General features: G+C 45.6%; 1 protein-coding gene across 28 annotated transcripts in view; it reads left to right on the top strand.

Moving 5' to 3' along the window:
- The window catches only part of TMEM50B (transmembrane protein 50B), a 47,698-nt gene extending 43,131 nt beyond the window's left edge, over positions 1 to 4,567 (top strand). For 22 of the 28 annotated variants that reach the window (XM_084991996.1, XM_084992001.1, XM_021070935.2 and 19 more), the window contains one exon: positions 3,104 to 4,499. In XM_084991996.1, coding sequence (XP_084848122.1) covers positions 3,104 to 3,149 — 46 coding nt within the window. In that variant the 3' untranslated portion in view covers positions 3,150 to 4,499. Of the gene's footprint in view, positions 1 to 2,349 lie in introns of all 28 variants that reach the window. The other 6 variants (XM_084992009.1, XM_084991999.1, XM_084991998.1 and 3 more) reach the window with 2 other exon arrangements.
- The last annotated feature ends 12,726 nt before the right edge of the window (positions 4,568 to 17,293 follow it).

The raw sequence follows: 17,293 nt of genomic DNA, 5'->3' as shown, positions 1-17,293 counted from the left end.
TGGTGTCTTTGTCTAATGGTGTCCATTCTCAGTCTGTTCCTGTTGATAATTTCTCCTTTCATTTTTGGGTCTCTTTTCCCCTATTCACTTCTTTTTTTTTTTTTTTTTTCCCTTTTTGGCCGCCCCGTGGCGTATGGAGTTCCCGGTCCAGGAATCAGATCCCAGCTGTAGTTATGCCCTAAGCTGCAGCTGTGGCAATGCCGGATCCTTAACCCCCACTGTGCTGGGGTGGAGGTCAAACCTGCGGCCCAGCGCTCCCAAGATGCTGCCAATCCCGTGGCACCACAGTGGGATCGCCCCGTTTGCTTCTTTGCACGCAGCTGGTTGAGGGCTGGACTTTCCATATTCCCTTAAGCATTGAGCTTTGTTCTGGATGCAGCACAGTCACTGGGAAACAGCTGGAGCCTTTGGAGTCTTTCTTTTAAGCTTCGTGAGGCAGGACCAGAGCAGCTTGAGTCTGGGATCAATATGTCCCTCTTGCTATAAGGCAGTACACCTCTGAGTTTTCTTCCTGGTGGTCCGTGTACTCTGAGCTTTCCCACTCTGCCTTATGAGGTCGTGAGGTCTTCCCAGCCCTGTGGGAGCTCTGGGAAGTGTTCTTTCAGATGGCTCCTTCCCTTTGTGTGGGTAGTTTCCTCACTCTCATCGGCTGTCAGTGCTGGCGGGAGACTCAGGGGAGCCCTCTAGCTCCCGGCCCTCTGATTGGCACACTCCATCCAGCCCCTTGGCCTCTCTGAACGCTCCACTCTTGTTTCCTCAACTCAGGGAGCCCCTGCGCTCTGCCTGGGTTCCGTCTTACAGCACCGGGGCCTGGAGATGCTTGGTTTTGAAAAGATGTTTGACAGTTGCTGTATCTTGGCATTGTATTTCTTGGCCTGTGATGGACAGCCTTGGGGGAATACAGTGAGTTTTCATGAAGACGTCTTAGGCACTGTTTAGAGATCGAATTTAAATTCAGATCCAGCCCTTTATAGGGGTAGATGAGCCCATATAAATGACAGCTGGATGCACAGAATCCATGTACGTGTAAAGGCCTGTGCTCCTGAGGGCCGTGGCTACTGTACTGCATCAGCTAAGCGCTCTCCCTAGGAGCTGGCGAGTTACTGGTCAGCTGTGTGCTTCCTGGGTGTGCTGGGCCTGTTCTGTGCACAGAGTGCAGCTCCTCCTTCTCTGGCCACTCTTCCCCTGTTTCCTTTGTAAGCTGATCCTGCACCCTCTGGCCACTCTCTTTTTTTTGTTTTATTTTGTTTTTCGGCTGCACCCTCAGCATGAGCAAGTTGCCAACCCAGGGATCAAACCCCGTGACCTAAGCCACAGCAGCGACAATACTGGATCCTTTAAACCACTAGGCCACCAGGGGACTCCTGAGGTTTCTAAAGGTTCTATTCTAGGCCTCTTCTTCTCGACTTATTCTTTTTCTCTCTAGGTGGGCTCCTTGACGCTTAGGACTTCATTTATTTATTTTTTGTCTTTTTGCCATTTTCTTGGGCCGCTCTCACGGCATATGGAGGTTCCCAGGCTAGGGGTCCAATCGGAGCCGTAGCCGCCAGCCTACGCCAGAGCCACAGCAATGCGGGATCCCAGCCGCATCTGCAACCTACACCACAGCTCATGGCAATGCCTGATCGTTAACCCACTGAGCAAGGGCAGGGATCGAACCCGCAACCTCATGGTTCCTAGTCGGATTCGTTAACCACTGCGCCATGACGGGAACTCCAGGACTTCATTTATTGTCTATATGGCAGTGAGTCATAGGTGTCTGTCTCTGCCTTTAAACCACACATCCGTATTCTTACTTATCCCTCTTGGGTGGCTGACATTTCAAATTGAATGCATCCAGCATACCCACAACTCAGCTCATGGCTCCTGAGTCCCCCATCTCTCTGCCCCCTCCTCCTTCCCCTGTACTTTGCTGAGATAATTCTCACACTTCTTTTAATTTTTTTTTTCTTTTTACGACTGCACCTGCAACATATGGAAGTTCCCAGTCTAAGAGTAGGATAGGAGCTATAGCTGCCAGCCTACACCACAGCTGCGGCAACACCAGATCTGAGCCACAACCGTGACCAAGCCACTGTAGCTTGCAGCAACACCAGCTCCTTTCTTTTTTTTTTTTTAAATTTTTAATTTTTATTTTGTCTTTTTGCCATTTCTTGGGCTTCTCCTGCGGCATATGGTGGTTCCCAGGCTAGGGGTCGAATTGGAGCTGTAGCTGCTGGCCTACGCGAGAGCCACAGCAATGCAGGATCTGAGCCGCATCTGCGACCTACACCACAGCTCACAGCAATGCCAGATCCTTAACCCACTGAGCAAGGCCAGGGATCGAACCCGCAATCTCATGGTTCCTAGTCGGATTCATTAACCGCTGAGCCACAACAGGAACTCCAACGCTGGCTCCTTAACCCACTGAGCGAGGCCAGGGATCAAACCCCCATCCTCATGGAGACTGTGTCGGTTCCTTAACTCCCCGATCCACAAGAATCCACAAGCCTCCCAGGCTTCTTTTAGATCTCAGTTCAGTTACCACCTCCTCGGGAAGTCCTTCTTGACCTCTCTAACTAGGTCACATCCTTAGATTTCTCTCTCTTGGTCCCATGAGTTGGAATTTGATTGTCTCCCTCATTGGACTCTTAGCTCCGTTGGTGAGTACAAGTCTTATTTGGACTCACAGCCACATCCCTCTTGCTTCGCCAGGTGCCTAGTGCCCAGCCTGTACTCAGTGCACCATAATCATGTGTTAAATAAATGAACAATTGCAGCATGATCTGTTTTAGCTGCTTCAGGTTTTGTAGCTCAGATATTGTAGGATCCTAGAGGTGTGAGTGGCCCTAATGCTGGCCACCATGAGAAATGCTGCTTTTCCTTACAACTCTCCTAATAATGTCAGGCTTTAGGCACAGATATTTCATTAAGGTCAGCCATCAAAGTCAACATACCACCTTACAAAGCAAACAAACTCAGACCAACACCACCCCAATCTTTAATTTTAGAAATTGATGCACAGGGATCAGGGAGATACCCATCAAAGCATATTTAGAAAATTTAACTCTCTATTGCTTTGCTTTGTCGTTTGTCCTCGTGATTTATTTTACTGTCTTTCCAGCACCCTGATCTACAAATTCGGAAGAACCGAAGAGCTATGGACCTGAGATCACTTCTCAAATCCCAGTTTCCTTTTGTTACATTCTCTTTGTAGATAAGTTTTTATCTCTCAATATAATTTCCACATTGCCAAATAGAATAGGTTGTACATTGTTTTGTTTCTTACCACTTTTATGCTGAGTTGTGAAATCGTTTCATGCACTGTCTGTCGCCTTTTTTCATGGACTAGATTGTTAATATGTACATAGTATAAGACTAGATGGGATGATGAGTGTCGTTTTTTATTCTTAAAGACTTAAAGCTTAATCTGTTCCCTGGGCTGGGACTATATCATCATGTCATTTTAGAGTTAACTACTTTGTCTCAGTATCTCTGATTTTCAAAGATGTCCAAAAAATACAGCTCCGTATGTCTGAAATAAGCACTGAGCCATTAGAAAAGGGTGTTTTCAGCAGGGTGTAATTTATTTTGGTTTAAACATGAGTTTTTTTTTAAAAGGAAAAAAAATGTTTGTTCTTATGTATAAAAGAAGTGGACTTTTATATGAAGATTTTTTTTTAAAAGGCCTGAAGGTCCAGTTTGAAAGCCTCTTTTACAAAACAATTCCTCTGATCGGACTTAATTTGAGAGGTAATCTACGGTCAGATAAGTGCAGTTTTATATGGCTGATGTAAGAGGACTGTAAGGCAGCTCAGCCACGTGCATCCTCCAAAAGCAGCTGAAGTGATCCATCTAGTGGGGTCCTCTGTTGACAGCCTCCCATCATCTGACCTTACGCAATTCAGTAGCAAGCACGTTCGTTCGAGACAACCGAGACAACCGCAGTTTAAAAGCATGAGCCGTGTAACAACAAGTGGAACAATTAGTTTCAAGACAAAGCCCTTCTTCCCAACGGGGATTATTATGACCTAGTGAAAGACTAAGGCGTTTCAGCCCCTCAGTTTACCGACTGCGAGTCTCTTTTTGCTCTAGCTCTTCCTGCAAAATGTATCTTTCACCCGGGAGTTCGTACGCCCTTCAAAAACTTCTTTTGCTGAGTTTGCAATACTGTATTTGCACCGTATGTATTCCTGTGAGAGATTTCAAAGGGATAGGTGGGTCTTTATTTCTACTTTTGCTTTCCTTTGTTATACAGGTCTTGTGTCGCACTTTTTTCCTACAGAGGGGTTTTTCTAGAGCCTTTTGTTGTAAGACAGAATATCGATGGTATGATAGGCAGCTTCTAATATAAACCTTATTTTGCTCTCCGTCTCCTCCCTGAGGATTTCCTGTGCACAGAGTATGAAGCAGTTGTGGATCGCTGTGCCTTTTTTGTCTGGATACCATCTTGTTTAATTACTTCCCTCTCTGTTGTTTTTTTCCCCTCAAAACGTCAGTAAACTCTGTCTTGCTCCCAACACATTGTGAGACTGATGGCTTATTTCCACTCCCTCATAACCCATTGCAATAAATATTACTTCTCATACATTCTCATACTGTTAAATCTGTTGGAGAAAACGAACCGTGAAATTTGGTTTGCTGTTCGTTTTTCGGTTATCCAAGTGGCCCTGGTTATAGCAGCAGTTTCTCTTTATAAAATAAGGAGAAATACATTATGCTCAGATTTGTGAGATGCTAGCGTGAAAGCTAATGAAGGCATCCAGAAGGCGGACTGAGAAGAGTGGCTGTTTCTGTTTTTGACTCTGCCCTGAATTTTTAAAATTGTGAGCAAATCACTTAATTTCCCTCTTTGTTTCCTCATTTAAGAAAGAGATAATGTTAGCACCCACTCTTTTATTTTTTTTTGCTTTTTTCTTAAGGCTGTACCCAAGGTATGTGGAAGTTCCTAGGCTAGGGGTCGAATCAGAGCTGCAGCTGCCCTGCTGGCCTACACCACAGCCACAGCAATGCTGGATCCGAGCCGCGTCTGTGACCCACACCACAGCTCACGGCAATTCTGGATCCTTAACCCACTGAGCGAGGTCAGGGGTTGAACCTGCGTCCTCATGGATACTAGTCGGATTCATTTCCAGTGCGCCACAGGAACTCCCAGCACCCACTCTTATCAGACATTATGAGTTAGAATATAGTCCTGTAATCATTTAAAAATACATTTTATTCCTTTAAGATAAATATCTCCCTTTTACACAGGTGTGGTGGCTGTTGAATCTTGAGTGTCTTTTGGTGTTACTTTGTATATAGACCAATACTGCCAGAGCATTCTGTTTTATTAATTGTACTGTTTCTAAGATCCTTGTTGTATATACTTTGTATTGTTGCTGCAGAGGCTAGATTTTTCCATGATATAAACTTTTGACATGTATCAGCCTAATACATGTCTTCAGTAGCAAGGCCTGAAGACTGGAAGATCAGTGCCATATAATATTTGCTACTTGAGCAAGAACCCCAGGAGTGTTTGACACAGATGCACCAAATTCAGGTTCTTCATATTTTTCCATGATGGGAAGGTTTTCAATCATAATGTCAATTCTGGACCCTTTTTCTTTTTCTGTCGCTCCATTTTTAATTACTTCATATCAAATAATCTCTGCTAATCTTATAAATATATCCCATTTTTTTTTTCCCCTTCCTCTACTCTCCTGTCATCACACTCTCATTTTGGTTGTTTCAATTTTGTTAAAGCTTGGGGCTACTTTCAGAATTTTTTTTTTTTTGTCTTTTTAGGGCCACACCCATGGCCTATGGAAGTTCCCAGGCTAGGGTTCCAATCGGAGCTGCAGCTGCCAGCCTCTGCCACAGCCACAGCAATGCAGGATCCGAGCTCTGTCTATCACCTACACCGCAGCTCACCACAATGCTGGATCCTTAATTCACTGAACGAGGCCAGGGATCAAACACCTGTCCTCATGGATACTAGTCGGATTTGTTTCTGTTGAGCCACAACTACTTTTAGACATTTTAATCTCATATAACAACCTGTTAAATCATGAGGGAGAAATATCTGATGCTAATTTTGTTCTACTCTAAACAATTAGTCACATTTGTTTTTAACAGACTGTGCTGTTATTTCTGAGCTCGCTCTCCTCTGTATCATCTGTTCAGACTGGAAGGATTAAAGTAGAAATGATTTGAAGTAGAAATTATATATTTTAGTTACTTTGTTGATCATTTTTCTCTTTTTTTGGGGGGGGGGTGTCTTTTTAGGGCCAAACCTGTGGCATATGGAGGTTCCCAGGCTAAGGGTCCAAACGGAGCTGTAGCCACCAGCCTGCACCACAGCTCACAGCAACGCTGGATCCTTAACCCACTGAGCGAGGCCAGGGATTGAACTTACAACCCCATGTTCCTAGTCGGATTTGTTTCTGCAGCGCCATGACGGGAACTCCTAAATACAGTCAATTCTTATTGTTCACGAGAGGCAGGTTCTATAAAGCCTCCCCAACACTGAATTATCAAATTTTGAATCATTGCTGGGGGCGGAGGAGATGCTGTGTTAGTTGAGCTTTTGGCCACAACGTTCTCCTGAGCCATCATTATGTAATCTTGCTTCATGTGTGTTTCTGTTTAAAAACATCTTATTTAATATTGTTGGTTCATGGACCTTGAGCTCAAAGCAGCGCTGTTAACTTATACCTGAAGGAAACTTCTGATTCGAGCATTTTTTCCCCATAAATCCCATCCCAGTCTTGGGGGCTCTGTCTATCACCTACACCGCAGTTTTATACAGTGGAGTCAGTAACAGACACATAAATGTAAAAATGTGGCACAAAATAGGCCATGTGCGAGTTCTTTTGTGGCACAGTGCGTTAAGGATCTGGCCTTGACACTGCATCAGCTTGGGTTGCTGCTGCGGCGCAGGTTTGATCCTTGGCCAGGGAACTTCCGCGTGCAGCAATAAAGAAAAAAAAAGCCATGAAAAGGACACTTATTACAACATGAGGGTAAAAACAAGGCAGAGCTTTGCATTGTCCCGCCTCTGCTGGGAAATTGCAGGTCAGGTGGCTCCGATGACTTACCAGTCTACCCATGTCCCCAGATGACCAGGAAGTGCCATGAGTATTGATTCGGGAGTTATAAATAAACATTTTAGCAAGTGAAGGAACTTCACATGCTGAAGGTCAACCGCAGTTTGTGAAGAACTCTGACCTGCTTTTAGCACAGAGTTATTTTTTCATCATCATCCCGTCGTGGTCCATCATTTCTGTCCTCCCTCGATACCACCAGCCAGACCTTCCTGATGTAGGGTCCTGTAACATCATGTCATTTTTCTGGTCAACCCCGATCACTAACACATACTGAGAACTTTCTGTGTCCTGTGCATTGTTTAATCTCACTCTCACAGTTGGAGGTGGGAGCTTTTTTTTTTGACCACTCTTTCGGCCAGGAATCAAACCTGCGCCATAGCGGTGACAACGCCACATCTTTAACCTGCTAGGCCACCAGGGAACTGCAGAGATAGGAACTTCTATCTGGAGACGTGAAGTGACTCACCCAGGGATCACGGACACGGCTCAGGCCCTTTCTTCCTGAGTGTGAAGCCCTTGCTCCCCTCTTAGCCAGCATGTCCCAAGCTGCCCTAGAAAAAAACCTTGGGAGACCCTGGGCTGAACTAGGTTAAAACTTTTTTTTTTTTTTCCTGTGAAGTTTTTTCTTAGTGCTTTTTATAAAATAGATCTTGTATGTTTTTAGGAAGGAAATATCAATACTGGTGTTTTCCATCTTTGAGTCTTGGGAATTTATCTCCTGGGAAATATTAGGAAATAAAATTTGGAGAAATTGTTGCTTTAGTGACTTCAGAAAAATGGATAGAAGAGAATTAACAAAAGGAGTGGGAAACAGGTGTGGATGTTGTGACCTTGGGAAAAGCTTAACATGGGGAATGGGAAAATGGGAATGGTGACGACAGAGGGGAGGAGGAGTATTTCCAGCTGCAATGTTACTGGAAGTTTCTGGCTTTGGAGCGGGATTCTTTTTTTTTTTTTTTTTTTTTTGGCTTCTTAGGGCCCCACCTGTGACATATGGTGGTTCCCAGGCTAGAGGTCCAATCAGAGCTACAGCTGCTGGCCTACACCACAGCCACAGCAGTACAGGATCTGAGCTGTGTCTGCAATCTACACCACAGCTCACGGCAATGCCAGATCCTTAACCCACTGAGCCAGGCCAGGGATTGAACCTGCGTCTTCCTGGATCCTAGTCGGGTTTGTTAACCACTGAGCCACAAAGGGAACTCCCTGGAGGTGGGATTCTTGAGGGATTATAAATTTGTGTTTAGGTCAGTTTATTTTTTCCCTTATTCTGTCACTGCCACTTATTAGCTGTGTGACTCTGGGGCTGTTTGTGTGTAAGTATGGTTTGAGAACTCCCTTGAAGAAATGCCTCGTAGTACCTGGAAGCAGCAAGTGATCAATAAAGCTGGGCCCTTCTTTCCCTGGTGGCTTTGCCTGAAGGGGTTTTTCCTTCATCATTTAATGGCTTTTAAGCTTTTTGTCACAAGGTGGCGTGCCTCCTTAAAAAAAGAGTCTGGAGTCAGTTTTTGTTTTGTCTTCCAGTGCTTATATTCTATAGCAGATTTAACACAGCTTAAGTCATTTTACATGGGATTTTTAGATGATAACATGTCTCTTCAACTCTTTAAGTTTTAGCAAATAAAAAATATTTTTATTTTTTTCTGTTGTAGTTGAGTTACAATGTTCTGTCAATTTCTGCTGGACAGCAAAGTGACCCAGCTGTACATATATATATACACACATTCTTTTTCTTACCTTATCCTCCGTCCTGTTCCATCACAAGTGACTAGGTACAGTTCCCTGTACTATACGGCAGATCTCAATGCTTATTCACTGCAAATGATCACCAGATTTCGGATTTGAGAACACCCTCTCCAGGTGCCAAAAGGGGGATTCAGTGTGATGCTAAATGTATTTACCTCCTGTTATGAAAGTTGTGTATTGAGAGAGAGGTTAACTTTTTATTTGGAAATAAATTCAGGCTTACAGGAAATTTACAAAAATAAGGTCAAAGAGGAGTTCCTGTCGTGGTGCAGTGGAAACGAATCCGACTAGGAACCATGAGGTTGTGGGTTTGATCCCTCGCCTCGCTCAGTGGATTAAGGATCTGGTGTGGCCGTGAGCTATGGTGTAGGTTGCAGACACGGCTCGGATTTGGCATTGCTGTGGCTTTGGCATAGGCCAGAAGCTACAGCTCAGATTAGACCCTAATTCCTGTACAACCTTTAGATTCCCCAAATGTTAACATTTTGCTACGTTTGCTTTAGTCAGTTTTTTTTCTGAGACATTTCACAATATGCTGCAGACAAGATGCCTCTATACCCTTGAATACTTTTGTGTATATTTCCCCAAATCACAGCTGCTGCATCACACCAAAATCAGGAAGTTAACATTGATACGATATTAAGCACTTCATTCAAATTTTGCCAAATGCCCCACTAATGTCCTTTTTTTTTTTTTTTTTTTTTTGGCTGTGCCACCTGCAGGTGAAAGTTCCCGGGGCCAGGGATTGAACACCTGCCGCAGTGTTCAGTGACACCACCAGATCCTTAACTTGCTGCCACAAGGGAACTGCCTAATGTGCTTTTCATAGTAAAGAAAAATACTGTTTTTCTCTTCCAGAATCCAGTCCCTGATCACACATTGCATTTAGTGTTCATGCCCTTTACTCTGTCTTTTTTTTTTTTTTTTTGTCTTTTTAGGGCCACACCCATGGAATATGGAGGTTCCCAGGCTAGGGGTTTAATTGGAGCTACGGCTGCCAGCCTACAGCACAGCCACAGCAGCACCAAATCTGAGCCATATCTGTGACCTATACCACAGCTCACGGCAACACTGGATCCTTAACCCACTGAGTGAGGCCAGGGATCGAACCTGTATCCTCATGGATGCTAGTCGGGTTCATTAACTGCTGGGCCACAACGGGAACTCCCGTCATGGCCCTTTAGATGGTTCTTAACTTTGCACGACTCCTGCCTTTGTCTTTCATGACTAGGTATTTTTGAAGAATGCAGACCCGCTGTTCTATAGAATGCCCCTCAATTTGGGTTTGTCTGATGTTCCATCATGATTAAATTCGGGTTATGCATTCTTGGCAGGAATATCTCAGAAGTTATGTTTCCAGAACATAAAAGCAAGCACACCTCTGTCCCAGTACTGGTGATTTGAGCTTTGCTTACTTGTTCAAGGTTGTGTCTATTAGGTTTCTCTGTTACAAAGTAGCTATTTTTCTCCTTTTTAATGATTAAAGTACCTTGTGGGAGAGAAACTGATTAATAAATGAAATGGAACAAATCCATTGTATTTTTTACTAACAGTGCTATGTGGACTTGAACTAAAGTGGCCTTGTGATGATGCAGCAGAGGAGGTATACAATTTGTGGGTAATAAATTGCAGTTTTTGCCTTACATACATAAATGCTTGTCTGGTTGAAGAAAAACCTGGATGCGGGGGTGTGGGGCGGGGGGTGGGGGAAGGGTTTACCCTCATCCTGAAATCTACCTGTTTCCAGTCTCTTCCATCCCAGAGTCTCTTGGGCCAGAGCACTGGGCTTTCATTTTATACAAAATTGATGATATTATTTCATTATGAATAGGAATATTCTCTAGAAGATGGCTGGCAAACAGAGCGGAGAGAAAAAGTCATATTACTGTCTAAAGTCTACAAGTGGCTTTTTGATGTATAATACTTTTTTTTTTTTTCTTTTCGTCTGTGCCTGGAACATGTGGGGAAGTTCCTGGGCCAAGGATCAAATCTGAGCCATAGTTGCAACCTAGGTGGAATCTGCAGCAATGCTGGATCCTTAACCCATTGTGCTGTGCTGGGGATCGAACCTGCATTCCAGCACTGCAGAGACACTGCCAGTCCTGTTGCGCCACAGTGGAAATTTCAATAAGTTTTAAATTTTGTTTTATTTCATTTTATTTTATTTTATTTTTGCTTTTTAGCGCCACACCTGTGGCATATGGAATTTCCCAGGTTAGGAGTTGAATCGGAGCTGTAGCTGCCAGCCTACACCACTGTCATAGCAACACCGGCTCTTTAACCCATTGAGCGAGGCCAGGGATCAAACCCAGATCCTCATGGATAGTAGTTGGGTTCATAACATGACAGGAACACCTATGTTTTTAACTAGGGATGTGAATGTAAAGAAACATTTGGAGTTCCTGTCGTGGCTCAGTGGAAATGAATCTGACTAGCATCCATGAGAACGAGGGTTCTATCCCTGGCCTTGCCCAGTGGGTAGGATCCGGTGTTGCTATGAGCTGTGGTGTAGGTCACAGACACAGCTCTGATCTGGTGTGGCTGTGGCTATGATGTAGGCTGTTGGCTGTAACTGTGATTAGACCCCTAGCCTGGGAACCTCCATATGCCATGGGTGCGGCCCTAAAAAACAAAATAATAATAATGATAATAATAATAATAATAATGAAAAAAGAAACATGGGGGTCTACCTCCCCCTATTTTCTTTTTTAATAAATGGGGGACCCAGAGAAGTCATTCTTGCCTGTATTTCTGTACTGGGATGAATTGGCTCTGGTCTGCAATGGCTGGCTGTGGGATCTCAGTTCCCAGACCAGGAACTGAGCCCTGTCCCCATTGGTGAAAGCACTGAATCCTAACCACTAGACCACCAGGGAACTCCTGGGATGACATTTGAGGCCACATTACTCCGTCTTCCTAGAATGCTGGTGAATGCATTGCTGGGAGCCCTCCCCAGCCAAGTGCTGCTCCATGTACCACTCTGAGTGGTTTCTGTGCCATCCAGATGCAGTCTGCATCCTCCCTTGCCACCAGCCGGAAGCCAGGGGGAGGACCTCACTTTGACTATATCCCCATCAGTCTTTGCTTCTTAGGAGGGCCTGTGAGCACATTGAAGAGCAGAAAGGGAGTTCCTATCGTGGCTCAGTGGTTAACGAATCCGACTAGGAATCATAAGGTTGTGGGTTTGATCCCTGGCCTTGCTCAGTGGGTTGGGGTCCAGCGTTGCCGTGCGCTGTGGTGTAGGCCGGCAGCTACAGCTCCAATTGGATCTCTAGCCTGGTAACCTCCATATGCCAAGGGAGTGGCCCTAGAAAATACAAAAAGACAAAACAAAACAAAACAAAACAGCAGGACTGCGCCGTGCAAAGATGTCTGAGTGGATTCTCCCTCTCACCAAACAGTGGGGGCGGCTTAGGATGTTCTCAACTAAAAGACAGGCTTTATTCTGGGTGGCCCTGGGGCACCAAAGAGATACACAGTTGTCTTCCAGGAGCTGAAAGCAGCAGAACTAGTGACTCTGTAGGCGTTTAATTTTTTTTCTTCCCTTTTTAGGGCTGCACCTGCAGCATGTGGAAGTTCCCAGTCTAGACCACAGCCACAGCAATGCAGGATCCAAGCCGCGTCTGCGACCTACACTGCAGCTCATAGCAATGCCAGATCCTTAACCCACTGAGGGAGGCCAGGGGTCAAACCTGCGTCCTTAAGGTTACTTGTCAGGTTCCTTACCGCTGCGCCACAGCGGGAACTCCACATGGGCTTTTAATTTTTGTTTTTCGTGACATCCTGCTGTATAGCACGAGGAACTATACCTAGTCACTTATGATGGCGCATGATAATGTGAGAAGAAAAATGTATATATGTATGTGTGACTCTACACTAGAAAATTGAAAGAACACTAAACCAACTATAATGGAAAAAATAAACAATCATTTAAAAAAATTCTGCTTTTCTTCTTTAAGGCTGCACCTTTGGCATCTGGAAGTTCCCAGGCCAGGGGCTGAATCTGAGCCTCAGCTGTGACCTTTGCCCCAGCTGCAGCCACGCCCATTCCTTAACCTACTGTTCCAGGCAGCGGTTCGAACCTGCACCTTGGAAGCAACCTGAGCCACTGCAGTCAGATTCTTAACCCACTGTGCCTCAGCAGGAACTCCTAAGCAGACTTTTAAAAACACTATGGGACCCAGTGATGTTCATTCTTTCATGTACTATCTATGGCTGCTTTAGTGCTGCAAGGCAGGGTTCAGTAGTTGAAACAGATTGTTTTGCTTGCAAAGCCTAGAATATCTAGGACATGGCCCCTTACAGAAAGAGTTTGATGGGAGTTCCCTTCGTGGCTCAGTGGTTAACGAATCTGACTAGGAACCATGAGGTTGCGAGTTCTATCCCTGGCCTCGCTCAGTGGGTTAAGGATCTGGCATTGTTGTGAGCTATGGTGTAGGTCGCAAATGTGGCTCGGATCCCATGTTGCTGTGTCTCTGGCGTGGGCCAGCAGCTACGGCTCGGATTAGACCCCTAGCCTGGGAAACTTCATATGCCGTGGGTGAGCCCCAGAAAGATAAATACATACATACATATATACATAAAAACACTATGGAAAGAGATAAGTGATGGCACGTGAAATAAAAGTCACAAAGGCAGAAGCCCCAAGCACAGACCAGGACCTGAGCCATTCTCCACACTGGCAGTTTCTGGGTGAGACAGCAGGTGCCATTTTTCCAATTACAGTATATCAGCTGATGACCTACAGGTAGAGAGGAAATCTCCTTTCTCTGACCCTAACCTACCTCCAAATCCTGCCTGGGGGCCTCCCCTCCCCTCCCCTCCGTGGCACCATCCAGGGCAAGAGGAGCTCACCCAGCAGCTTCCTCTTCCAGGACACTGAGGTTACACCTGCAATCTGCATGCTGAGCACTGTGGGAACCCCAGGGGGCGCTATTCATAGTGCAGCCACAGGAGGTAGTATGTTCACTTAAGAAAATTCATGGCACAAAGCAAAGTGTCTTGGAAGATGAGTGTCTGTCTAATTCACATAATGGTACCTCGTGGGCTTAGCAGTGACCTTGATCCAACTAATGCATCGTCTCTGAGTGACCTTTTCTTGGTATAGGGCCTATTTTCCTCCACGGATCTTCAAATTCCTAAACTGTATCCAGCTGTCCTAGTATGTAGTCCATATTGTGGTTTATAGAACACATGCAAGAACCAAATACCCCTCCTCCCATATAATAGATGACCCTGAATTAAACAGTTTCAGTATCAAATGGGGTCTTGTGGAGAACTTCTGTAACTGTGTAAAGCTAACTAATGGGAGTGGGTCTGTTTTCTCGTAGACAACAAACGCTTCATCATGTAGATCAGGGATCGTCAAACTCTTTCTTTCTTTCTTTTTTTTTTTTTTTTCTATTTTAGGGCCACACCCAGGGCATATGGAGGTTCCCAGGCTTAGGGGTTGAATTGGAGCTGCAGCCGCCAACCTATGCCACAGCCACAGCAAGGCCAGATCCGAGCTATGTCTGCAATTTACACCACAGTTCATGGCAACGCTGGATCTTTACCCCACTGAACAAGGCCAGGGATAGAACTCGCAACCTCATGGTTCCTAGTCGGGTTTGTTAACCGCTGAGCCACGAAGGGAACTCCCATCAAACTCTTTCTGTAAGGGGCCATGTTGTAGATATTTTAGGCTTTGTGGGCAAGCAATCTCTGTTTCAACTACTGAATCCTACCTTGCAGCACTAAAGCAGCCATAGATGATACGTAAAAGAATGTGTCACTGGGTCCCAAGAGAATTTACTTGTGGGTACTCAAATTTAAGTTTCATGTAATTTTCATGTGTGACGAAATAGTCTTCTTTTGATTTTTTTTTTTTTTTGGCCACACCTGTGGCATGTGGATGTCTCTGGGCCAGGGATCGAACCCACACCACAGCTGCAGCTTGAACACAGCAATGTCAGATTCCACACCAGCAGGGAATTCCTTTTTTTTTTTTTTTTTCCTTTTCTGCGCTGCACCTGCAGCATATGGAAGTTCCTAGGGGTTGAATTGGAGCTGCAGCTGCCAGCCTACGCCACAGCCTACGCCACGCCAAATCCAAGCCATATCTGGGACCTACACCACAGTTCATGGCAACACTGGATCCTTAACCCATGAGCGAAGCCAGGGATCGAGCCCATATCCTCATGGACACCAGTCAGGTTGGTAACCCACTGAGCCACAATGGGAACTCCAGGAACTCCTGTTTTTATGTGTGTAGGTTTTTTTTCCCCTCTAGGTATTCCTTTTGGAAAATACTATGAAAAAAAAAAAAGTATCTTACTTATTCAAATAATTCCTGTCCTTTCTCTCTGGATAACAGGCCAGGCTGATGCTTACTGAGGAGGGATGGTGAGGAGGGCCCTAGAGGGGCAGCAAGGTTGGATGCTCGGTGCATGCAGTAGGTGTCAGTGAAGCCCCTCCCCATAAGGCAATAACCTTGAACCTGGCCCCTGAGAGGCACCCAGCACTAGCCCTGGCCCTGGCCTCTGAGTCTGTGACTCACTTAAGCTGCTGCCTTCACCTAAGAAGGGCCTTCAGGGTCTGCCCCAGGATGATGGACTAATTCCACCCTGAATCCAGTTCACTCTTACCAGAATCTGGTCCCCCACCGCCAGCCTGCTTGCCCTTGATTAGCCGGGACCTCCTTTTAGGGAGGGTGGCGCAGAAGAGCATCCTTCCTAATAGAACTTAGCTGCCCCCCTTTCTGCTGGGGGGCAGGCGCCTAACCCGTTCTCTTTCTACTCTATACATGGCCTCCTCTTCCCAATGGGCTGGATTGTATGGCCCTTCAGAAGAAGCTCTTTCATCTTAAATTTCCTAAATGATGCGAGGAAGTTCTTCACAATTTCCATCTATTGACTCTCTCTCCCAGTGGGTCCCGACTCCAGGTGCAACTCATTGATAAAGTAGACATCTCACAAGGGGACCCGCCTGGGGTGGGGGTGGGTGACTTTTTCTCTCTTGTCACTCTGGATGGCAGGGTACACAACGACTGGTTAGAAAGTCAGCCCAAGAGCCAATTCCTCACCAGAGGCACAGGCCCCAATTAAAAGAGGGAGAAATCGGTTCCATCAACTAGTGCTGGAAGCTCCGTATACTTAACCATCAGCATCTCCTCTTCCCACTGTCAAGGTCAGGCTGCCAGCAGGGGCTTCTTTCTAAAGCAGACCTGACAGCAACATGTCACTGTGTGTGTGCCGGAGAGGGGGAATGAAGCTAAACATCGATTTCCTAATGTTAACGGTCTTATAAATTGTGTGTGTGTGTGTGTGTGTGTGTGTGTGTGTGTGTCTTTTAGGGCCACACCCATGGCATATGGAAGTTCCCAGGCTAGGGGTCCAATTGGAGCTACAGCTGCTGGCCTATATCACAGCCATAGTAACCCCAGATCCAAGCTGCATCTGCAAACTACACCAAGCTCACGGCAATGCCAGATCCTTAACCCAGTGAATGATCGAACCTGCATCTTCATGGATAGTAGTCTGGTTTGTTACTGCTGAGCCGCGATGGGAACTCCCCCTTTTATTCTTTTTTTTTTTTTTTTTTTTTTTTTTTTTTTTTTTTTTTTGGTCTTTTTGTCTTTTCCAGGGCCGCACCATGGCATGTGGAGGTTCCCAGGCTAAGGGTCTAATTGGAGCTGTAGCCACCGGCCTACGCCAGAGACACAGCAATCCCAGATCTGAGCTACACCACAGCTCACGGCAATGCCGGATCCTTAACCCACTGAGCAAGGCCAGGGGTCGAACCTGCCACCTCATAGTTCCTAGTCGGATTCGTTAACCACTGAGCCACGACAGGAAATCCTCCTATAAATGGTTCTTAATCCATGTCCTCTGAACAAAAAGACCCCATCACTACTTGCACTGACAGAAGACTTGCAGGCCCAGTGGTTATCACTCTGGTCCACTAGCGAATCCTCTCTACACGCCTTGCTCAACACATGTGACACATCACAGATAAATGAAGCGCAAATGCAGCTTCTGAAAAATCCCCTTCATAACTTTTCAAGGAATCAAGTGATACAGGTTGAAAGTTCTTGCTGCATGACCATGAGGCCTCTCGGTAGCTCTACTGAGAGGTAGGAAAACAAAAGTTTTCTTTTTTTTCTTTTGTTCTTTTTAGGGCCCCACCTGGGGCACATGGAAGTTCCTAGGCCAGGGATTGAATTGGAGCGGCAGCTGCCAGCCTACACCACAGCTACAGCAGTGCCAGATCTGAGCCACATCTGTGACCTATCCTGCAGCTCACAGCAACGCTCCATCCTTACCCCTGAGCGAGGTCAGGGATCGAACCCGCATCAGACTCTATGTTGGGTTCTTAACCTGATGAGCCACAACGGGAACTCTGAAAACAAAAGTTTAGATAGAGAATTTTAAAAAGTTGAAACTGCAGAAAATAGGCCAAAATAAAGAAGATGAAGTAGAAGAACTTCACATAGACTTTTA

This window comes from Sus scrofa, chromosome 13 (assembly GCF_054392235.1).
Source record: "Sus scrofa isolate SSC_HxYL_T2T_F1_AM1 chromosome 13, Sscrofa_HxYL_maternal_Yorkshire_Landrace_v2.0, whole genome shotgun sequence".
NCBI classification, from domain to species: domain Eukaryota; kingdom Metazoa; phylum Chordata; class Mammalia; order Artiodactyla; family Suidae; genus Sus; species Sus scrofa.
This window is presented reverse-complemented; position numbering and strand designations above follow the sequence as displayed.